Source organism: Erinaceus europaeus, chromosome 7, assembly GCF_950295315.1.
Source record: "Erinaceus europaeus chromosome 7, mEriEur2.1, whole genome shotgun sequence".
NCBI classification, from domain to species: Eukaryota; Metazoa; Chordata; class Mammalia; order Eulipotyphla; family Erinaceidae; genus Erinaceus; species Erinaceus europaeus.
Genome location: NC_080168.1, coordinates 73,916,081 through 73,940,302, shown reverse-complemented (window position 1 = coordinate 73,940,302; position 24,222 = coordinate 73,916,081). Strand labels below are relative to the sequence as shown.

Below are 24,222 nucleotides of genomic sequence, written 5' to 3'. Positions count from 1 at the left end.
ATACTTCTATTGTAACTTTGAAAGTTAAATTATTTTAAGATATTTAGAAGAAAGAAAACTAGTAAAAACATTTGATCTTCTGTACGAGAAACTTTTATAATGATGTCTAGTTTCCATTAATTGAACTTAAATACTTCAGATTTTTTTATTATTTCTTTTTTTCCCCATTTTGTTGCCCTTGTTGTCATTATTATTACTTTTGGCATTGCTGTTGTTGTTGGATAGGACAGAGAGAAATCAAGAGAGGAGGGGAGACAGAGAGGGGGAGAGAAAGACATCTGCAGACCTGCTTCACTGCTTGTGAGGCGACCCCCCCTGTAGGTGGGGAGCTGGGGGCTTGAACTGGGGTCACTACACCAGTCCTTGCACTTCATACCATGTGCACTTAACCCACTACACTACTGCCCAACCCCCCGTATTTTTAATTTTTCAGTTATCAACTTTGTAAAGTTGTACTATCAAAAATCTGTTTGCTTTATCTAAATTGTCAAATTCAATACAAAATATTAAAATTCTTTTATTGGGGGGAGGACTAATGGTTTACGGTAGTTGTTAACAAATGAGCACAAGTTCTCATTTTCCTGTGACAGACAGATGTCTATGAAACTCTCACTCCCAACTTAGTTCTTTTTCCACTATCCTACATCCTCACATCTTTTCCAACCTCCACACCCATTCCCTCCTTCTCCAGAGTCCTTTGCTTTGGTGTAATACACCATACCCAGTCCAAGTTTCACTCTGTGTCTCCCCTTTCTGTCCTTGTTTGTTAGGTTTGTAGTTGGATAGCAGTTTCTTTTGAAAACCATTTTCACGGTGAATCAGATATATCTTTAAATAAAACTGTGGACCTGTCCAAGCAAGGCAGTCTCTGAATGTGAAGTTAATAGGACCTGGTAGCATAGGAGTTAAGTTGGCCGGAGGGTGGTACTATCAGCGTGGAATGGTGAAGCCCCTGTAAGATTGACTGATAAGACTAAATCATTGGTCAGCTGTTGCTGAGGACTTATTCTGATGCAGTCTCCGCCCCCAGGTTTTTCTATGGTGTCTTTTTTTTTTTCCTCCAGGGTTATTGCCAGGGCTAGGTGCCTGTACCTCAAATCCACTGCTCCTGGAGATCATTTTTTTCCCCGTTTGTTGCCCTTGTTGTTTTTTATCATTGTTGTGGTTATTATTATTGTTTTGTTGTTGCTATTGTTGGATAGGACAGAGAGAAATCGAGAGAAGAGGGGAAGATAGACAGTGGGAGAGAGGAGTCGCTTCACTGCCTGTGAAGCGACTCCCTTGCAGGTGGGGAGCCGGGAACTCGAAGCAGGATCCTTATGCTGGTCCTTGCGTTTAGCACTACATGCGCTTAACCCACTGCGCTACTGCCTGACACCCCATTTGCTGTTATCCTAACGTGATGTCAGGCTTTAGGACAAATGAGTGATGTGGTTGTAGCAGCATTGCAGAAAACTGGGCTGCCGCGTGTGCTCTGAAGGAGGATTAGGAGCAGAGCCGAGTTGGGGATGATGTAGGAAGAGCAGCTTCTTAGGACTTGATCACATAAATTTTCTAGCCAAAAAAAAAAAAAAAAAAATTAACCATTGTGCAGTAGGAACTTGTTTCTTGGTCCTATATAATGGCTAGTTTGTGCAGTCATTCAGGCCAGCTGGACAGTTGGTCTAAGCAGTTGTTAAGTCATCTAGGAACTCCAAGTGGTTATCTATCTCACTTCTTGAAACCAAGCAAGTTTGGAAGAACGTGCCTTGAAGAGACTCCATCAGGGCAGAAAGGATTCATGTAAAAGGAATGGTCAGCTTTATTCTAGCACTTCAGTGTCTGGAGCAGAGCAGGGAATGTCAGGTCTTGGGCAAGTGGCAGCATGCTGGGAAGCCAGTTTCAAAGTATCAATTGCCCAGTAAGCACCGGAAGAGGTGAGGTTACAGGCTGTGAATGGATGAGAACTTGGTGGGAGTTTGCCACAGAGCAGTCTTTCAGTTTGTATTCAGGACACAGGAGTGGCATAAAAATTCTGATCAGGGCAGTTCTCCATGAGGTAAGTCTATAGCTCCCTCTGCTCTCATTTGACTTATGACAGTTTGTGAGAATTGCAAAGCTCTCTCTCTCTTCACCACCAGGAGCCCCTCAAGGGATCTTGCCAGTCCAGGGCTGACTGTGCTTATTATTGCTGAGAAGACAGAAAGGACAGTACCTTTTCCAGTCCAAGGAAACACCATTCCTTCTGCCTCTTGTCAGGGAAGGCTGATTTCTGCTGCATCAACAAACAGCTCCAGATTCAGAGCACACGGGTCTGTGTCTTGCTGGTGCTCTGTGCCTATTGAGTGCTTGTGGCACGCATGCACACTCCACACCTTGTTCTCAAGACCCAAGATATACAGTCTGCACGTTCTCTTATTGGGTAGCAAAGGCAAGAGTGCCCCAGAGTGGCTACACCAGAGATCCAGTGCATCTGCCTAGATGGGCCCCAAGTGCCTCAACCTGCACTGCATGAGCTCAAGCTAGTGATGTGATCCCGGCCAGATGCAAGGAGCAGAGCTGTGCAATCTGTGAGATGTTGGGGAAAAAAGGGGAAGTGACTTAAGTGAAGGCTATTAGTTGGTTACACATTTTGCAAAAGCAGGAGCAAGTGTCCACTGAGCCAAGGGCAAGGGAATTACTTCCTCCTGTTTTTGCAGATAATGAAACAGGGGCTATTTCCCAGAGGCCCTGCATGTGACAGATTTCTGTTGTACCCAACCTTTTTTGTCATCTAACTGCCAATTTCCATAGGAGCACCCACCTTCTACCCTCTCTCCTTTCCCTGAGACTTGAAGGCAAGTTGTACTGACATCTAGAGAGTGTCAACCTACAGGAAAACACTAAAATCTACATCTGGTTCTCTTGTTGTTTTATTGTTGATGTCATTAGGGCTTCTCATCTGGGCTGAATTTTTCAGATAGAGACAGAGACAGAGGGAGAAAGGGAAAGATACCACATGACTGAAGCTTCCCCCAAAGTAGTAGGGGCCAGGTTTGAAATAGGGTCTTCTGCCTGGCATAGCAGGTACACTATCCAAACAAAAACTCTCTTGCCAACTCTGGTCTGTATTGTTGTATCACTATTCTCCACTCTTCCTTCACTCCTCTGCCTTTCCTATCTTTATGATATGACTGCTTCATATTTTCCCAGTTTTCTCCTCATCTTTCCCAAGTATGCTCTATTTTCCATTCTGCCTCTCTCTGATACTTGGCGTGCTCGGTTTCTAGACTGTTATCCTGTCTATGCTCTGCTCGTGAAGCCTTGTGTGAACTTCCTGAGCTGGGCAGTTCTCTCCCCTGTGCTCCCAAAGCCCAGGATCATACTTCTCTTACAGCACCTTTGTCTTACAGAGACATTTACAACTCCCTCTTCAAAACTCCAAGCAGTCAGCACCTCTGCCATTCACCAACTATTAGAGGATTCAATTGCTACTAGACCTTCTGGCTCAAGATGATACCTACAGATGTCCTACAAACACCCCTTACACTTCTTTCCCCCAGAAGATTTCAAACACCCTAAGAATTATGACATGCAGATCTGACAAGGTCGCGGCCTCCTGAGTGTCACTCCTGTGTGAACACTGAGCAGTAAGATCTGAACAGGAAAGCAGCTTCTGTCCTGCAAGTACATGTCTTCTGAGCATAAGCAACATTTATTCCCCCACCATGGTGCCTTTTCCAGCGTCAGTCCATCACAGGTTAAACAGGCTGTTTGGAAGGTCATCTGGGATGTGGCAATGGGTAAAGCACTGGACTTGCATGGAGAGGAGAGGGAGTGAAGGGTCTGTGGTGGCTGGTAAAGGAGATCTTGGACCACAGTGGGTTGATTTGAATGTGGCCTGTGTGGATTTGAACTTCTTAACTTGAGGTCCCCAGTTTAATTGTGTGTGCCAGAGTGATGTTCCATGCTTCCCCCCCCCCCATTCATTAACACACAAGAATTTTTTTTTTTTTTTAAAGACAGGCACCAGCTCTCAGGAGAGTTGCTCTGTCCCAATTTGAGACATGTAACTTGAGCTGGAAGAACAAAATCAACAAGACCCTCTGTTCTGAACACCCCTATTCCTTTAACTCCCAAACACACAAGAGTGACAGCTGTCTCCCAGTGGGACCTAATCAGCTGCCTACTCGTCAAAGCTTCCATGGGTTCTTTGACTAGATCAGACAGTTGCCATAAAATTACATATAAATCAGCAGCAGGCCAGTGTATTGCTCCCAGTAGGCTCAAAATGACAGTTTGAAAGGAAAAGGGCAGGAAGGGAAGGAGACACTCAGCACCGCATAGGCTTTCAGAATGGACCCTTGCCACAATCACTGGACCACCAGAAACAGAGATACTGCCTGGGGGTCTTTGAAAAAGGTACCCTAGTTCTTTACTCGGTAATATTAAAAGGTAGTTATTTTCTTCCTCTGAACACTGTTCTATTTAAATTTTGTGTTGGGAGTCGGGAGATAGCGCATCAGGTTAAGCGCACGTGGCACAAAGCACAAGGACCGTCATAAAGATCCCAGTTCGAGCCCCCAGCTCCCCACCTGCAGGGGAGTCACTTCACAGGCGGTAAAGCAGGTCTGCAGGTGTCTATCTTTCTCTCTTCCTCTCTGTCTTTCCCTCCTCTCTCCATTTCTATCTGTCCTGTCCAACAACAACGACATTAATAATTACAACAATAAAACAAGGGCAACAAAAGGGAATAAATAAATATTAAAAAATTAAATTTTAAAAAATAAATAAATTTAGTGTTCAGGACTTCTTTCTTTGTTGCTATTTATTTACTTGTTCAATTGTTGTGAAGCCAAGGACATGTGGATGTATTATTTCACTGCTCTAGATAGCTTGTTCATCAAGCTAGAGAAACAGAGACAGAAGAGAGAGCCTAACTCCAGAGCCTCTTTCCTTGCCACACTACCTCCAATGTGGTGCTAGGTTTGACGTCTGGGTCATGTATCTGACAAGACCGGAACCCTACCTGGTGAGCTCTCTGTCTAGCCCTGCCCCAGAACTTCTGTTGCTGTTTTGTTGACACCAAGATGGTGACACCAACACATGGAGGAGGACGGGTCAAACAGTAAGCAGCACATCTGGAACTCTGACAGCTGCACTTGGAGACTAACTAACCTTTGTGTTTCTTACTAGGCAAGCATTTCTTCTCCTTCTCCTCCTCCTCCTCCTCCTCCTCCTCCTCCTCCTCCTCCTCCTCCTCCTTCTTCTTTTTCTTTCTTCCAACTCCAATATCTCTCAAGTGAGGAAATGCTGATTTATAGGATTTTTTTTGTTACAAGGTACATTTCCCTTAAGATAATAAGTGTCAGTGTATTTCATCCTCAACCGAACCATCATCTTATTTACCATAGGGACTTAACTTCCTAGCCTCCCCTTACTAATCCTCCCCAACCACCTTTGAGGGCTTTAGACTGCTGCACTAGACTATATGAATTCCTCACCATTTAATATACTTTGAGTTGAGGTTGTCTGTTACTGATAAAAGCATCCCAAGTCAAACCTTCCAAATCCACATAGATATACCATAGAATATCTGTTCTTTAGCCTGCCCAAGCTGTCTGAAATGTTTCTCCTTAGTGAACCATTCTTTCCCTTGAGTGAATTTTCTCTCTACAATAACACACATATCTCTAGAAGATCTTCTTTAAGCTTTTTCAGTTTTTGAAAAATTGGTTTAAATATTATTGAACATTTTCTCAAGTCTCTGCCAAGTGTTAAAAGCCTAGGCTGTGAGGATTATAAGTTAAAGGGTAGAGTCAATAGATGGAGGTGATTATTAAAAACTGACTTGCAGGGCAGGAAAATAGCTTATTTAGATAGTGCACCTGCTTTACTATGCATGCAACCCAGGTCTCACCTTGCCCCCACTGAACTTAAGGAAACTTCAGTGCCCTGGTGTCTTGCCCCCGTTTCAGCCGCACCCTCCCCCCATATCTGTCTCTCTCCCTATCTCTCTCCCTTTCTCTCTTCCTTCCTCTCTCCCTCTCAGAAAAGTCAGCCTGGAGCAGCATAGAATTAGTGATGGTTCCAATAGATGTCCAGTCCACAAGATAACCGGCAAGATTATTCTGTTAGTGTTCTCTTTTTCCAAATGGCTAACAAGCTCTTGGAGTAGTTATGACTTACAGTGATCACAAAAAAATGAGCTGAAGGCACAGAGCAACGAAACCAGTCTCTGATGCCGTGTTTCTGATTAGTTTACTAAGAATAGGAGACTGACATCTAAGTTGTGGGTCTGGATTCTCCATTGAATGGGCATTTTGCTTCTTTTTTTAAAAAAAAAAAAAGACATTTGAGTTGTTACAAACCTGGTTTGAACAAAAGATCAGCTGTTCAGGACAGTGAAATTAGGCTCAGAACTGCCACCAGCAACATCCTTCTCTGCCCATTACATCTGTCACTGTCCTCTCTAAAACTAATCTTGCAGAGATATTTGAAAAGGTCACTTGAAGTGGATGAATTTGGTCTACCTCTTGTGTTTTACAGGCCACATTCACTTAGCCCAGGATACTGAATGACTCAATGAACAGAGGAGTCTTTCTTTCTTTCTTTCTTTCTTCTCTTTTTAAAATATTTATTTATTACTGGATAGAGACAGAAATTTAGAAGGGGGTTAGGGTGAGATAGAGAGACAGAGAGACACCTGCAACCCGGCTTCACCACTTGTGAAGCTCTCCCCTTGCCAATGGGGACCAAGGACTTGAACCCAAGAAGCTTACAATTTAAGAGAATGTTACAATTAATTCATCTCTGTCAAGCTTGCTATGCTTTTTAAAGCAAGAAAAGGTAAACAAGTTGTCACATCATTAAAAAAGAAAAATTAATTCATGGCTTCGCGGGTTTGTTTAAAGCAGTCAGGAAAATATTCTCCTTTGAAACTGTCCTGTTGCCCATCTTGTCTTCTGAAACCCAGGGGGATGGTGAAAAAGCAGTGTGGGGTAAGAAATTGTGGGATGGGAAGCCTGGTTCCCGTGGGAGCCCGAGCCTGATTCCAGATGCAGTCTGAGTTAAAGGTTGAGGAGAGAAAACTGGCGAGAAGGCAAGACTGACTTCCTATTCTGCAAATCTGACTCCTCCCTCCCACTGATGCTCCCTCTCCTCCATCTGTGAGAGGATTTTATTTGAAAAGCACACAGCCCTTACATCATGGGCCCCGGAATCATTTAGTGCCAGAAGCAGCAATTTCATTCCTCTATTGAAAGATCAGCTTTAATGCTCTGTCTTATTGAATTCAGTGGTGGTATAACAAGAGCCGAGAAATTTTGAAAAGAAAGGCCTCCATAATCCCACTTCCCTAGCTCAGTGGCATTCTGTTATTTGTCTGTCCTCTCTGGGATCTTTCTGCATGCATTCATATCTCTAGAAGGCAGTGGGACTGGGGAAGCTATCATTCTTGGTTTACTTATCATTTATTTTCACTACCTCAGGTTCTTTCTGGGGCTTTTCTGCCCTTGCCAGGGAACCGTCTTCTTTAAAAGAAGTGTGGCAGGGTGACTAACTCCACTGATGATTGGAATTTTAAGAGAGTCACTTGCAGGGTGCAGTAGGCTGTGATGGCAAGAAATACATATGTCTGTGTCCTAAACCCTAGGCCCTAAGAATGTGAACTTATTTAGGAAGAGGGTCATTTTAGATGCAGTGAAGGACCTCAGGATGTCAGCTTCCTGGATTCTCCAGGTGATCTTAAATCCATTGACAAGTGTCCTTTAACAGAGTGGAGGAGACACAGGGAGCAGAGAAGAAGGTTGTGGGCAAACAGATAGAGACTGATTGATTCAAAACAATCACAAGGGACTTTGGGAGGAACCGGAAGTGGAAGGGGCAAGGGAGGCCTCTCCCTGGAGTCCCAAGCAAGCATGGTCCTGCAGTTGTCTTTTTAAAGTTATTAATCATTTACATATTTAACTTTTATTTGCTTGTGTGTGTGTGTGTGTGTGTGTGTGTGTGTGTGTGTGTGTGTGTGAGTGAGAGAGACAGAGAGAGAGAGAGAAAAATCCAAATACTGCTTCATTCCTCTACAGTGGTGAGGATCCACGTCACCATACATTCGAAGTGTGCTCTATACCCACTGACCTACTGATGCCCTATTAATGCCTCAGTTTCAGGATTCTGGTCACCAAGTTTGCAGTCATTATTTAAGGCAGCTCCAGGGAACTAGCAGTGAGGACGACAGCAGGTCCTTTCACTCTCTCATTTCGCTCAGTGTCGGCTCATTCTGTCATCAATAAGAAACAGTAACTCCTGCCAGCATGTTAAGTAAGTCCCAATTTCACTATAGGTTCTTTCGCTAAGCCACTGTGTCGAGGAACCTATCCATAAAGGAGGATCTGCCTACTGCAGCTTGACCCAATTGAGGACTTGTGCAACCACCAGAGATAAAGACAACCTGTGTGGTTGGTCCTGGGGGCTATGGATGTAGTAGGCAGGGTGGAGGACCCACTCAGTCCCTGTCCCAGGCCGGTCCTCATAGCTCTTCAGCACAGACAGGGCAACTCCTACACACAGCAAGACACAGGCATCCAAATGCTGCTTGCCCACCCCAGGTTAGCAAGCAGCAGAGCTCAGACTCCTGCCCCGGGTCTGCCTGACACCCAAATCTGTATCATCTCTTCCAAAAGACACTCTTTTCCCATGAGGTGCTTCTGTTGCACTGATCTGAAAGTGCTGAGATTAGGTTTTTGAGGATCTGAGTCTTCTACAGAATCTGCTGGAAAAATAGGGTAAGGCTTTGTACCCAAGAGAATGACATACTGTGATTTTAGAGCCCTCACAAGAGAGACTGAAAAGAAATCTTCACCATTTGTTTAGGAGAACTTAGTGTCTGTGAAACCAGCCCCAACCCTCTTGTTCGCAGCTTTTGATGCTACTGGTAGGCCAAGTAACTTCTAGCTCATGCCTTTATCTACAGGAAGGGGTACCACTAAGACTCTTCAAAATTAGAAGGTTCAATAGGATTTTTTATACAGTGCCTGCAAACCAGCAACATGAATAATTGTTATGACTAGTCTACATCTGAGTGAATATCGGAGAGCTGCCAATACCAGTAGCCAGAATCTTGTGCAAGCTGTAACAACAGACTGCTGTAAAGAAAACCAGTTAACAGAGGGGAGGCAAAGGTAGATTAGGAAGTAGAATTTCTGAATTACAAGGAAAAAAGAATAGATGTATCATAAATGTGTTACTAGTCAAAAGGATAGATTTCTGCTTCACAGGTAAAATCTAGCACTGTGTATAAATTTTTTTATTGTAAAAAGTGACACAAGGCTAACTAATAATAATGGGAATCAATAACTGATTAGCATTTATAAATGCAGCTACAGGGAAACATATTTCAATTTCACGGTAAGAAAGATAGGAAATCAATTAACAAAGCTCCAAGTGAAGGGAGCTCATTCGTGGCACATTAGAGAGTTCATTCAACTCTACAGGCTTGAAGTGGGACTATAAGTTATAACTGAGTAAGTATAACTTGATGCCACGATCTCAAGCACAGTGAATTTGGCAGAGAGAGAGAAAGAGAAAGAACGAGACAAATGGTGCTTGGGTTCCCATCTAAGCCACTTAAGAAAGGCCATTTTCTCTGTTCCTATTTTTTTCCCATATTTTAAGCATATTTATGCATTTGAATGAAATACAAATATTAGAAGTTGGGTTTTTAAAATCTCACTAAATGCTTAAAATTATTAGTGTAGGGACTAATTGAGGGAACAAGGTAAGAAAGAGACAGAAACACCTTGCAGCCCTGCTTCACCACTCCTAAAGCTGTTCCCCCTGCATTGTCCTTGTGCATTGTAATAGGTGTGCCACCACCCGGCTCCTCTGGTCCTTTTCTAGGGTGGCCTAAAATGAATTGCGCAAAAAACAAGTGGGTCTCGGGGCGGGGGGGGGGGGGGGTGGGCAGCGTAATGCTGCACATGGAGTCTTCTGGAAAGACACAAGGGTGCCTGAGTCAGGCATAGATGTGAATGTTGACTCAGAAAGACAGATGACTTCACATCGGGCACACCCACCTCTCTTCAGATCTGGCATGTGCTAGGAAAAGACTGAAATACAATCTTTAAAAGGAGCAAACAAGTCTGTCCATTCTAGCATCCAGCATGTGCTGGTTTCAATACATTCACTTAGCTGTGGCTGAGTGGGGACATGGCCTGACTGTACCTTAGTCAGATGCAGCAATTAGTTCTCCTATTCTCTAGAGAAACTAAATAATCCTCAGAAGTTCAGAGTCATGGGCTAGGGGGAGAAAGGACTAAGAGAAGAGTGCAGGCATGCTATCATGTGCAGGGACTTGGGTTCAAGCCCCAACCCCCACCTACAGAGAGGAAGTTTCAGGAGTGGTGAAGTAAAGTAGTGCTATAGGTATCTCTTTCTGTCTATATCCAGTAAGAGTGAATGTGAAAAGCAAGACTAAGAGGTTCATGAGTGAATGAGTAACAGAGCATAAATCATGCATTTGGGATTCTGCTGCTCAGATCCTGGAAAGCTGAGTGAGCATCGTGTGAAGAGGGGCCACTTTTTCCATACCTCCTGACTCATTCTCGTCACACTTGTCCTCTTCAAGGCACGGGTCAGTTCATACCAACATCTCCATAGGTCATAGATTCATTCCGATTAAGTTCTAAAAAGCCCTGACCAATCAGTTTCTTAACAAATGTTAAAGGCACATAATGGCGAGGTGGGGTTGTCGGTCTTCTACAGAGGACCTCTCAGCTCAGCAGAGCATCCGCCATGCTCGGTCCCCTGTGCAGGCACTGCCACCATGCACTGTAAGTCATTCCTGCCCTAAATCTTGGGTTTTAGCTCATCTTTGAAAGGTGGCAAGTTAGTTGTTCCCAAGCCAAGAAATGGATTTTCTTGTTTGTTTTTGTCATATTTTTATAGGAAGAGGAGATAGAAAGGATGAGACACCTGCAGTACTGCTCCACCACTCATGGAGCTTCCTTCCCTGCAGGTGAGGACCAGGTGTTTGAACCCAGGTCCTTGAGCATGGGAACGTACATTCAACCAAGTATGCCACCATCCAGGCCTCCCCAAATGGACTTTCTAGTTCCAGTTTTGGAAGTCTTTTCACCCACCTCACCTCGTCTCATTTCTTGACCTTCTGTGATGCCCAGGGCCAACCAGGCTCAGTGTCCTTTCGGTGCCCAGTGCAGGCGCTGTAAGCTCAGCACACTCATCCTCACCACACAGTTGGTGCTTAGAGAACATGGAACAAGTGAATGAATGACTGTCATTCACATTATGCAGTGACAATTATCTGATGGGAACCAGGGTAGTAATAAGGCTAATAAGATTTCATAAAACAAGATTGGTGTCAGTGGAAAAACTGTCCAGCTAACTTATCAGAATTAATTCTTTTAAAACCAAGACTCAGCAAGTGGGATATGAAACATGTTTCATACCAACCTGCCTGAGATTTACTGGCTACTTTAAAACAATGTGTGTTTTGGTCAGTGGCTGAGTGCTCCATCAGAGTTCTGCTGCTTAAAATTTACAATTTCTTCTTTGTAGTCCCTACTGTTTATCTGAGCCTTTTATCATGTCATAGACATCAAGAAACATGTATCTACAAATGGAAAGTGCTTTAAATTACGGCTTCCCGTACTTAAGTTGCCTGTTTTCTTATCTCTCTTTCTCTTGTGAGTAACCAACCTTGGTTAGACATCTTCCCACATCACATCAATTTCCATGAGTTCCAATCCACTGTCAGTCCTTACTGTGTGCAGGTTTAAAATTATTCCTGGATTCCTCTAAGTTGAATGGCTGTTCTGTAGGCAAAGCTAATTTTTTTCCCCTCACATAGGATAAACTTTTTCTTTTGAGTGAAGAAGCCTCTAGTTTCTATCTGGCTGGCTTCCTTGCATACAAATCCTTTGCAAATGATTTTTTCAAATTCCAAGGTTCATTAATTTAATTGAATCTGTTCCTAATTTTTAATTAAATCTGCATTCCTCCTAGTAACCTTTGAAATGATAGAAGCCACATTATCATATTGGAGAGAAAGGGCTCACAGAGCAAGAGAGACATAAAAGAGAAGCAAAGAGCAACAACCAGGTTTTCTTATAAATGTATTTTCATACCAAAAAACATTCAAAGGCAATGCTTTTATTGTACAATAAAATAACTTCCACTAGGTTAAAAATGTGATTTAAATTTGGTTTTGCTGATAAGTAACTGATAACTTATCCATTAAAAAATTTTATAATTTGCAGCACTTGTAGAAAAAGACACCTGTTCAATAATTATATAAATACTCCTGACAGATTCCAGTAGATCATTATGTATCCCTTTTGGCAATGTCAGCTTTCTAAAGTCAATTAGCTTCTAAATTTGAAAGGCACCTGGTGGCCAACATCCTGCTTATTATTCAAGATATCCATTTCAATTTTTTTTCCATAGACTTGACATGTTTGAAAAATGTATTAAGTTAAAAAGAGTGGAGAAATAGAATACAGTTGATATTAGCAAACAATATTTTCCCCTTAGCTGCAAGTTTTTCCCCAGGGGATTTACAAAGTGCACCAGTTAAATATGTCTGTACATTTTAAAACATTAAATATGTCTACAGCAAGACACTTTTTAAATATTTTGAATCAAATACTATAGCACAAATATAATTTACAATACTTTGCACAAAAACATTACATCTGAAATATAACTTTAGATATTATATAAAAATACATATATTTTATCCTCCTCATTAGAAAAAAGTATCTATTTGCAGGTTCCAGCATGATGTAACAATTCAAAAGAACTTAACCCATCCCTTCCTCAGACACCCATCATCCAGCTGCTTAATGGCCCATGTGGCCAGGGGCAGGATTCAGATGAGTAACCTCTTCCATAGCTTCAATGCAGTTTTCCTTAAGGACAACCAGAGTTGCTCCAGTCTGGTTTAATTCTAGGAATTCATTACAATATTTCAAAACCATTGTGTAAGAAAGCCTTTAGACTGTAACAGCTTGCGTCCAACGTTTCCCATAGGCTGTAAAAGTACACGTTCTCCACAGAGTCTGAAGCAGGAACGCGTCTTCTTACACCACTGTAGGTCAGGCCTCTGAGTAGTCTCACACACCTATGTACATCTTTCTTATTTAAAAATGTTTCTCCTTGAATCCTGGGAAATGTAGGATTGATAACACCAACAAGAAGGGGTTCAGTCTATATCACGAACTTTGAAAGCCCCAAAGTAGGTTGCATCTTGATCAGGGTCAAGTAGTGATGGGTTGGAGACCTCGATGCTGATTTCCTCACCAGACCGCAGCTTGAAAAATCCTCCAACATTGATGGAGTAAAAATGGAATTCTGAATTACCTGACCAGTATTTGGTGCTTCCTCCTTTCATAAGGGTATGTGAGCTCGGGATTTTGATGCTGGTTTTAGTGACATACACCATCAGCTGAAGGTACTCAGTTGGTAGGTCTCCCGAAGTTTCATGATGCCGGAAGCAGATGTTGGCATAGAGGTAATAAAAGCCATCTTGGTTGACTGTGAGCTTTCCATTGCTGAACGTCATGTTGGAGATCTTGGCCCAGCCTCGATCATGGTACCAAGAGGACAGGCTCACTTTGTGGGACCCTGAGGGGGAGGAGAAGCATGTGATTGGAAATCTACCCCTTCAGTGAGGAGGATATTGCTACAATTCTGTGAGGCTGAGTGAAAACAAGACAGTGCTCCAACAGGAGAATTTATGTTCTAAGTGGGGAGAGGGATGTTAAGTACCCAAATGGATACAGCATTGTGTGTGCACATGGGGGACAGGAGCCAGTAATCCCCATAGTTACCCAAAAAGAGAGATTCCTTCCAGAGGCACCAAGAATGCCTTTGTTGAGTTGCTGCTGAGTAGAAAATAGTGGGAGCAAAGGTGGGATTGTGCACTGAAATTTGACTGAAAACTTTGTGACAAACCCAGGTTTCATCCTCAGAGCTGTGGGAGAAGAGATCTCTCTTTCCATTTTAGCCCCAGCACTCCTCCTTCTAAAGGAGGTCATGCTCTCTGGTCTCTCTAAGTTACTTCCTGATGTGCCACCACCCAGACCCCTTCCCAATGCATTTTACTCTAGAAACTCTGAAGATGCATGAGCCAACAGTCAATATGAGACACCTTCTGATAACTTAGGGGTAGGTACAAGCACAGTCCCCAAATGAATATTCAAAATGAAGGCCTCTTCGTCTTAATTATGTGATACTGGCCCAAATGGGGAGATCGATGGATTCCTAAGCCCCTTTTCCTTTCCTTCCTGATAAGACAGAGAGACCACAGTACCAAAGCTTCCTTCACTGTGGTGAGGGCCAGTCTTGAGACTCCGTATTTTATTGCCACCAGGGCTTGGTTACGTGCACAGCACATCCATTACTTCAGGTGGCCATTTTTTTTCTTTAATTCTTTAACAAAGAAATCAGGAGAGAAGGAGACCTAGAGCACAGTTTAACCACTCCTGAAGCGTCCCCTCTGCAGGCAGGAACTGGGGGCTTGAACTTGGATCTTTATACATGGTAACAAGATGGAGCAATTAATTTCACTGAATCTCAAACTCAGTGGCTATCAGATTATTGTTATTATTATTATTTGCCTCCAGGGTTATTGCTGGGGCTCAGTGTCTGCACCATGAATCCACTGCTCCTGGAGGCCATTTTTTCCCCCTTTTGTTGCAGCCTTGTTGTGGTTATTACTGTTGTCATTCACTGTTGGATAGGACAGAGAGAAATGGAGAGAGGAGGGGAAGACAGAGGGGGAGAGAAAGATAGACATTTGCAGACCTGCTTCAGTGAAGACCGCCAGTGAAGTGACTCCCCTGCAGGTGGGGAGCCGGGGGCTCCAACCGGGATCCTTATGCGCCAGTCCTTGTGCCATGTGCACTTAACCCGCTGTGCTACCTACCACCCGACACCCAGTGGCTATCAGATTATAACCAAGAACTGTGTTGTGGTTTTTGGCAATGACGTGGTGCCTGAAGAGAGCGCTCTGTTACAGCATGTTTGGGCACACAGTCTAACGCAATATTTATCATCTGCCACTTAAAAAGAACTGAAAAGGTAAATGCTGAGTACATCCACAGCTGACACCAATATTAATTTGATTGCCTCTGTTAACATGTAAAACAGATTACCACTCAGGCAATGGCAGCTCCAGCATAAGGTACACATGCATTCTCAGGGAGAATATTTGTTTATGAAACCAGTCTCTGGGAGGGGGTAGGTAATTGAAGCTAATCTTTTTTTTAAACAAAGTTTCTATGTCTTTAATCAGAAGAAATCTGTTGGGACCGGGCAGTAGCGCAGCGGGTTAAGCACACATGGTGTAAGGACCAGTTTAGTAAGGATCCCGGCTCCCCACCTTCACAAGCAGTGAAGCAGGTCTGCAGATGTCTGTCTCTCCCCTTCTCTGTCTTATCCACATCTACAATAATAAAAGCAACAAAAGGGGAAAAGGAAGAAGAAATCTGTTGTCTTAAGGAGTTATTGACTAATGACAGAGAAACAAAGTATCACTCTGGCACAGGCAATGCAAGGGATCAAATTCGTGACCCCATGCCTCCTAGGTTAGCACTGGGGCTCAGTGCCTGTATTCTAGGTTAGCACTGGGGCTCAGTGCCTGTACTCTGAAGCCACTGCTCCTGGAGGCCATTTTTTCCCATTTGTTGTCCTTGTTGTTGGATAGGATGGAGAGAAGTCAAGAAAGGAGGAGAAGATAGACCCCTGCAGGTGGGGATATAGGGGACTAAACCCGGGAATTCAGAGCCTCAGGCATGAGAGTCTCTTTGCATAACCATTACGCTATCCCCTTGCACTAAAACGAATTTATTTTAACTAAGAAAAATTTGCCTTAGATCATTTTAGAGATAAGTGGAACATACATATTTACTTAGCCAGTAATAACCACTTATCTTAGCTGTTACCCTCTGCCAGCTTCACAGAGTGCATCGGTACACAGCCTCATTATGTCTTCACAGCTGCCCAGTGCGGTAGTCCCAGTATCTCCACTAAGGAGCTGACACAGGCAGGTATCCAACAATGTGACCATCTGCACAAGCCAGTAGACAGTATGGATAGTGGGGCCTCAAATGCTGGCAACCAGATGAGAATACACTATCTACCTCTTATGGAAAAAGAGCTCTGAATTTACATTTCCCAGAGCACTACTCAGCTCTGGCTAGAACCTGCGACTGGGAAATCTCAGGCATGGAAGTCTTTTTGGATAGCCATGATGCTATCTCACTACCCCCAAAAGACTTCTGAATTCATTTCACTTGGACAGAACTAGCTGCCTACAAGGCAGTTCTCTGACAGCCTATATGTAAAAAGCATGGACCTTTAAAGTGGGTGTCAACTTCTAATTCTGCCATTCTCAAGCACATAACTTTCTTTATAAAGATTTTATTTATTAATGAGAAAGATAGGAGAGAGAGAGAGAGAGAGAGAGAGAGAGAGAGAAAGAACCAGACATCATTCTGGTACATGTGCTGTCAGGGATTGAACTCAGGACCTCATGCTTGAGAGTCTAGTGCCGTAGCTACTGCACCACCTCCTAGACCACTCAAGCACATAATTTAAACAGTGTGGACCTTGGTTTCCCAGTCTGCAAAACAGGAATAATAATTACTACCTTACAGGGCTGTAGTTAAGGGTGAGAGAGAATAAATGCACAGCATGAAAGATAATGTTCAACTGTTTCTCTTCATATTATAATGTTCTTTCTGCTCAGCCATTCTAAAGTGGAATGACGTGTGGGGATTGCAGGATGGATTACTGGGTGCGTTAAAGTAAGATACGGGTTTAGAGAGCTCTAGGTTTCCTCATTTCCAAAGGATAATCAGGCCTCCAGAGTTAATTTTTATCCAGAGCACACAAAGAGCCCCTGGAGAAGGGGCAGCCTATCTCATTTGTTAGAAGGCCAGCCTATCTCATTTGTTAGGTGAGCAGTGCCTGCTGACCACTCTGTAGGAGATGGGTGAGTACAGGACTATCTGCATGCAGCCAGGTAACTCTGGGGGCAGCAGTGAGGATGTATTTGCTTCACTCTGGCGAACACTGATGGGCTTGTCCTCCCCACCTAATGATCTGAGAGTGAATCCAGGGCAGATGTGCTTTCTGGCATGATTGAAAAGTATTATTTCTGTGATGTGGATCAGCAAATGGAGATGATCTTTCTTCTGGTCTAGATATTAAGGATACATGAGTGGGGGGTGGGAGAGAGAGGAAGAGCTCAGCTGGCAGAGCATGAGGCTTGCATCCCTGGGCTTCCCAGTGCACTGCATGTACCAGGGTGGGGGCTCTGCCTTCTCTCTTAGTGACAGTATAAAAATAGGCTTGAATACCCAAATAACCGATCAATGACTCTTGCACTATGTTCGCAGGATGGAACTTACCAGCTGGGATGTCAGTGGCGTTGATGGTAAGGTGAGCAAAGGGCTGAAGATCAGGCTTGTCCCTCCTGGGCATATCTAACCAGGAGCCTTCGGCCACTGCTGGAGACAAGAGAAACCAAATTAGCCTAAAAGAGTGTGACTCTAAGGGATCGCAAATGTGCACGGAGATCCAAACTCACCCTTTTCTGCTCTCATATGCTGTGATCTAACAATATGCTGTAGTTCCTGGAATGAAAAGAAGAGAATCTCAAAATACTTGGATAAAGCAGGACTATTTTGGACATACAATAAATTGATCCTCTTTCATCTGGGGGCTGGCAGGTGGCTCACCCTATGGATCATGCATATTACCATGCCCAAGGACCCAGGTTCAAACCTTGCATCCACCACATGGGAGCACCTGCATGGGGGAGTGTCACTACTGGTAGAGGGTGCTGTGGCATTTTTCTCTGTATTGCAAGGAGAGAAAAAAAAATGGTTGTCAGGAGTGATTTGGGCACTGAAATTTCTTGATATTCTGGGCAGCTATCAAGGTGAGTTCACACCCAAAGAAATCTGCTAGTGTACTTAAAAAAGATAGAACACATATATACTGTCTAAAGAAATACACTGGACAAGAACAAATAAAAGACAATGTAAATTACAAGGCATGGAATAATTGAACATAATTAAAATTTTGTAGCAGGTACACAAATGGAGATAAAGTGAACTAGGAAAATAACAATTACCAGGAAATATAGAACCCTCTTAAATCTTCAGTGAGGCTTTTTAATGTCTTTCATTAGTGAATTCTTCTCCTGACACTCAGGCTCAACCCACTGGAAAGCAAATGATGCCCAGTTCGCAGTGGTTAATTTTTTATTTTAAAAATTCTCACTGTATTTACAATATACTATGCAGAAGGCGGAGAGCTTTTAAAGTACCAATAATTAACCCAAACCATCGCCACAGTCAGAGGCTTAGAAGCACAAACAAGAAAAAGAAAAGAAAGTTCTTTTCATTCTATGCAATATAGATCATTGCACATCTCAATTTGAGCCCAGAGAATAAAGGACCTTCTAGGTCATCTCATGCCCACCTGATCCAAAAGGTCTCTGCCGTTATAAGTAGTAAGGTGGAGTGAGTGAAAGCTCAGGCTTTGACCTTGTTTCAAAGCCGTGATCAGCCACCCACACAAACTGAGGATATTAACAATGTCTTTATCGGGAGGTCGCTGTAAAGATCATACGCGATAGTGTATGTAGACACTTAGCAGAATGGCTGGTAAAGTCAGATATCTAGATAGTAGAAACACTCCAGAGAGAATCCTAATTTCTCTATTATTTGTAATGCCCCTCTGTGCACACCACTTTCTACACCCACCCCACACACTTCCCTATGCCCAAACCTGTCCTGGACCTAGTTCCCAGTCACTGCAAGGTGTAAGTTTCATGAGCTATGCATTCTCTCCTTCTAATTCTCTACCTTAAAAAATGAAGGGGGCCAGGCAGTAGTGCACCTGGTTAAGTCCACACATTACAGTGCGCAAGGACGCAGGTTTAAGCCTGGTCCCCACCTGTTGTGGGGGGGAAGACTTCACAGGCCTGCAGGTATCTCTCTGTCTCTATACTCTTGGAAGAGTTAGCAAAGGTGTCTTCAGTTACTCATCTAAAATCTGAAGCCATGGTGAGACTAAGAAACTTTAAGGTTCATCCAAGGCCACATTCTCTATTCACTAGGACTCAGGTCTGAGGGTTCTGGGCAATGCCTTACTAAGTCCTATCCTCTACCCTGTTGACCTCCAGTTTCTCAGTGGTTCCCTAATTTTGTCTCCCCTGGCAACAGAGATTTTGAAGGCAAAGCACAATGGATCTATATGCTGCGTGTATCTGTAGACATTAAATGTATCTTTACACTTGTATATATACTGTATATATACAATGTGTCTCTATATATTTAAAACATATATACTAAATACATTCTGTGAGTCCATATATATGTGTGTGTGTGTGTGTGTGTGTGTGTGTGTGTGTGTGTGTGTGTGTATGTGTGTGTAATACAAAAGATCTGGCTGGGAAGCTTGAAGACAGAGTAATTTAGACATTTAAAACTACTTTGTTTCTGCACCCTGGTCAGGGGAGCAGGAAGAGGCGAGAAAGAAGCAAAGGTAAGTGCGTTGTTGTCTACAAGTGCCTGCTTCATGCCTTTCTATACAAACACACTTATCACTGAGAAAAAAAAAGGAAAGAGCCCCCACCCTCGTGCTAGCTCAGTGATTCTCCAGGCAGAGCGCATCACAGTTTGCTGGAGCTTGTGTTGAGACACAGATTACAATCTGTGTGTGTGTGTGTGTGTGTGTGTGTGTGTGTGTGTGTGTGTGTGTGTATGTGTGTGTGTGTGGGTGAGTGGGTGGGGGGACTATAATGACCCAGTAGGCTGCACCAAGGCCCTCAGAATTTGCCTTTCTAGCAGGTAAACTGGTAACACTGGCCTTAGACCCAAATTTGAGAGGCCATTCCTCTCATATCCCCGAGGGTTTCACAAATGGGTAAGATGGATCTATCTCTGGGGCCTGAGACACTAGCCAAGAAAGCAGCAAACTCGAGTCCCCTGTTAAGTAGGCCTCTGGGAATGAGCTCCTCCTGCCCATTTAATCAGTGGTTTCTAGGGCAGAGCTATCACAAAACCTCTTTATTACAAGAAAATTCAATAACCAGCACCATAAAGAAGCACTTTCAATATCTGCTTTTAAAAAAAAAAAAAAAAAGGTATGACCAGGATGCATTCAAGCTCTGGCTTGAGACCCAGGTGGTCACCCTGCTTTCATGCTGGATCTGTAATTGAGGGTCCAGGAATTGCCTTTCCTCTCAGAAACCCTGCAGGGAAGTTTCCCTCTGAAAAGGGAAGTGTTTGTGCCTACAACTTCAGGCCACAAAAAAAAAAAAAGTACTATGAAAGTCTATTCTTAAATCCCCCAAGCCCCACCAGACCCAGGAAATGGCAGTGGATAAAGCTTTGGACACTCATGCATGAAGTCCCAAGTTCAATCCCTACCATCATACATGCCTAAGAATGTGGGCCTCCTCCCAAGTGCTCGTATATAGCAGATGTTGGGGGAAATGTGACTAATTGAGTTACTGCCATGAATTCGGCATTACTGTTAGGATGTATAGATCCCATATAATTAAATAATTTACAGCCAAGAAATGTTTGCCCTTTTATTATTACCACACTTGATTCTTGTTAGAATCAGAGGCAGGATAATTAAGTTTTCAGGCAGAGAAAGAACACAATTTTCCTGTTAAAAGCTAGGATTAAACATATACCTTAGGAATCTTCTTCTAGAGCTGTGACCCCAGGCTCCTTCATAAATCACAGTCCTCAAGTCCTTCATCAGTCCACACTTGTGAAAGGTGGCAGGGCTCCAAACATACTACATCAAAACTATGGTGTATTAACGTGTTGCATATTTAATGGGAGGGGGCATGAGGAACTTTGGGAGAACCCCACCCCCCAATACTGAGAAGAAAGGAACGTGATCTTTTCTAGACTGAAAGATGGTGAGAGGAATCTGCAGAGAACAAAACTGCCACTCCCAGCATAAATCCTGGATAAAAGGTTAAGGTGGAACTTAAAGACGAGGGGCGGGCGGTAGCGCGTTGGGTTAAGTGCACATGGTGCAAGGATGCAGGTTTGAGCCCCCCAGTCCCCACCGGCAGGGGGGGGTCGCTTCACAGGTGATGAAGCAGGTCTGCAGGTGTCTGTCTTTCTCTCCCCGTCTTCCCCTCCTCGATTTCTCTGTCCTATCCAACAACAACAAAGATAAAAAAAAAAATGGCCTCCAAGAGATGTGGAATCCTAGTGCAAGCACTGAGCCCCAGCGATAACCCTGGGGGCAAAAGAAAAGGGAAGGGAATAAAAGTGAGATTGGGTGTGGTGTCTTGCACCAAAGCAAAGGGCTATGGGGAAGGAGGAGAAGAAATGGGAATGGGGCTAGAGGAGAGATCCAGGCTTCTCAGGAGGATCTGGTCTGTGGAAAGGGCAGGTCTGCAGCTTACAACCCTCACTTTTTCCTAGGCTGCCATTGTGGTACCCCTCCCCCGCCATGTCCCCAAAGTCCTCTGTTAGCAAAGCTATCTAAGAGCATAACTAGGGATGTCTGAGTCTCCACATGCACAGGAGGTATGTACATTAATTTTTTTTTCTTTTTGGTCCAGCCTAGCCTCTGAAGAACCTGTGGGGGTATAGGATGATTTCTTGCCACCTCCCCAGGTCCCCAAATCCAAGCAAATGGACCTAGCTAAACTCCCCTATGTGCCACCTGTGGCTTGTGCTCTTTCATTCTCTCAGTCTCCCCAGCCCTTGTTGCCTTCACCAAGCCTCATACAAAAAGAGCCCAGATTCATTGTTTGACCCTCACTCTCCTTACAACACTCCTGTGTCACATATAGCTTAGATTAAATAAATCTGTATACCAGCCTCTTGTTTATCTGTCTCCTGTCAGCCTAATTTACACGGCCCCAGTCAGAGAAGTTAGGATAGTTAAAGGAGAAAAATATTTTTCCCCTCCCTGTCCAGGAGTCCTCAGAGGGTAGTTCCTTCTCTAAAGTAGTAACTCTGAAAGAAATTACACCTTCACTAGAGAGCTGACAAAAAGGAACTTTGATTCCAGGAAATATGGCTTGGATTCTCAGGGGCTTCAGAAAACTGGCTGAGACCGGGCGAAGCTTCCTGAAGCACCCAGGCAGGAAGAGGCACCATGTCACAGGGCAGCAGCTACTCCATCTTGTCATCTTAAAGATCAGATGCTTTGTTCTGTATATCCCAAGGCTGGATCCTGAGTGCTACTTGGTATTTTTCATCTTCATGATTATAAAGAATCATTTTCAGTATCCTTTCCTTCTTCCAAGATTCCCCTAAATTTCACCCGACTTTTTTTTCAAAGGTTTGCATTTACACAGGTCTTTATCCACATTACTATTACAGTTTTTCCCCCCAGAGTTCTTTACTCGTCTCCCTTGCCTAGATGATGTAGCATGAAATGTCTAAATAACATGACTTCTGGTTTCTTTGAATTGAGACAGTTCTAATCTAATCTTGGGGAAACACCTTAACCCCCCCTTTTTTTATTTCCCTGAACAAAGTTACAATTGAAAGAAAGAGCTCATAACAATTTTATGTGTCATGGGGAGATAAACTGTGCCCATGTGTCAACAACTGTACTGTAAATCATTGTCCCCAATAGCAGTTGAAAAAAATAATCTGAGTTTTACTATAAATTCAACTGACAAGTACAGTAAAACACCTGACTCTGGAATACACAAGTTACCTACACTAACAAAATGATGCAGATTTGTCAAAAAGAATTCAGTGTCTTGCTCCCCAGGAGGAGTGGCAAACTTCCTTGTAAGAAAACAGCATGTCAAGATTCTGGTACATGCAGGAGTCAAAAATAACTGCCCTTCTTCTATTCAGCACCCACAACAAGGACTATTACTAACACATCACCTACCAGAAAATCCACATAAATGGATGAACTATAATAATCAGGCTTTTCAGCAAATAGGTTTATATCTAATAAGCATAATTTAGGCATTGATGGTGATAGCTTTGTTTTACCCTTTAAAATAGGACAAGATCAGAAAACCTGACAAGAGAGGGGCTAAGAAATCACTGCCAACGCAAAGAAATCCTCTGCCATACTGCCACCTAGTGGACACTGTCCAGCACTGACAAACGTGGGATGGCGCTGCCTGACTGCGGACTCCAGACTCCAGTCCATGCCCACTCCAATGCCTTAGAACATTTCACATTTTAAAAAATCTCCTCACGGGATTTTTGTATTCAGACACGACAACTTTTCATCATTGCTGTCAGAGTATATTTAAGACAGATGAGAAAGCACCCGATAGGATTGTTTTAACCCCTACAACTTGTATTTCACTCATAGAAAAATGTTGGGACTTTCGCAATTTCTCCTCCAGGAAAGAAAGTACACAAAAGATCAGTCTGATTGCGTAAATGTGGTCTCTAGGACTGCTCCTCTCCAACTTCTCCTGAGCTCAGCATATCCAAGAAACAACACCCAGGAGAGTGACAGGGAAAGCTTGAGCCCCACTGGACATCCTTTAAGCCAAATTACGACCCTTTGCCAAACAAAAAGTGGAGTCATCCCTGAGCTGGCTCAACCTTGTCAAGTTCAAGTCACTTGACAGGCTGTACTGTGTAAGAATAAGTATCTGTACTCGTAGGTCATTCTGGGAACAGTTACAGGGGTTGGGCTCTCGGCAATTTAAACATTTACAGCAGAGCTAAGCTCACCTTGGGCAATTCAGCTGGCTAACTGCCCTGAACTTTCATGATAATTCCATCTCAACAGTGAGTGGCATTAAGTCAGTCTGCAGTAGGAGCTGGCTGGTGGCATACCTGATATATCGAACACATACATTACCGTGTGTGGGCTGCAGCCCCACCCACAAGGAGGAGGCTTCACAAGCAGTGAAGCAGTGCTACAAGTGTCTCTCTCCCCCTCCCATCTCAGTTTCTTTCAGTCCTATCAAAAATAAAAATTGAAGGGGGTTGCGCAGTAGCACAGCGGATTGAGCCCACATGGCACAAAGTGCAAGGACCGGCTAAGAATCCCAGTTCGAGCCCCCGGCTCCCCACCTGCAAGGGAGTCACTTCACAAGCAGTGAAGCAAGTCTGCCGGTGCCAGTCTTTCTCTCCCCCCCTCCCCCCATCTCCCCTCTTCTCAGTTTCTCTGTCCTATCCAACAACAACAGTAATGACAGTAATAATAACAAGGACAGCAAAATAGGGAAAAACAACAAGGACAGCCAAAATGGCAAAGATG

General features: G+C 43.6%; 1 protein-coding gene across 2 annotated transcripts in view; it reads right to left on the bottom strand.

The window, feature by feature from the left end:
* Nucleotides 1-12,076: 12,076 nt before the first annotated feature.
* TNFSF11 (TNF superfamily member 11) overlaps nt 12,077-24,222 on the bottom strand; it is a 32,572-nt gene continuing 20,426 nt past the window's right edge. Inside the window, exons 3-5 of one of the 2 annotated variants that reach the window (XM_007528946.2) lie at nt 17,570-17,615; nt 17,391-17,489; nt 12,077-13,599 (exon numbers count right to left, since the gene is read on the bottom strand). In XM_007528946.2, coding sequence (XP_007529008.1) covers nt 13,178-13,599; nt 17,391-17,489; nt 17,570-17,615 — 567 coding nt within the window. In that variant the 3' untranslated portion in view covers nt 12,077-13,177. The remainder of the gene's footprint in view (nt 13,600-17,390; nt 17,490-17,569; nt 17,616-24,222) is intronic. The other variant, XM_060194768.1, reaches the window with a different exon arrangement.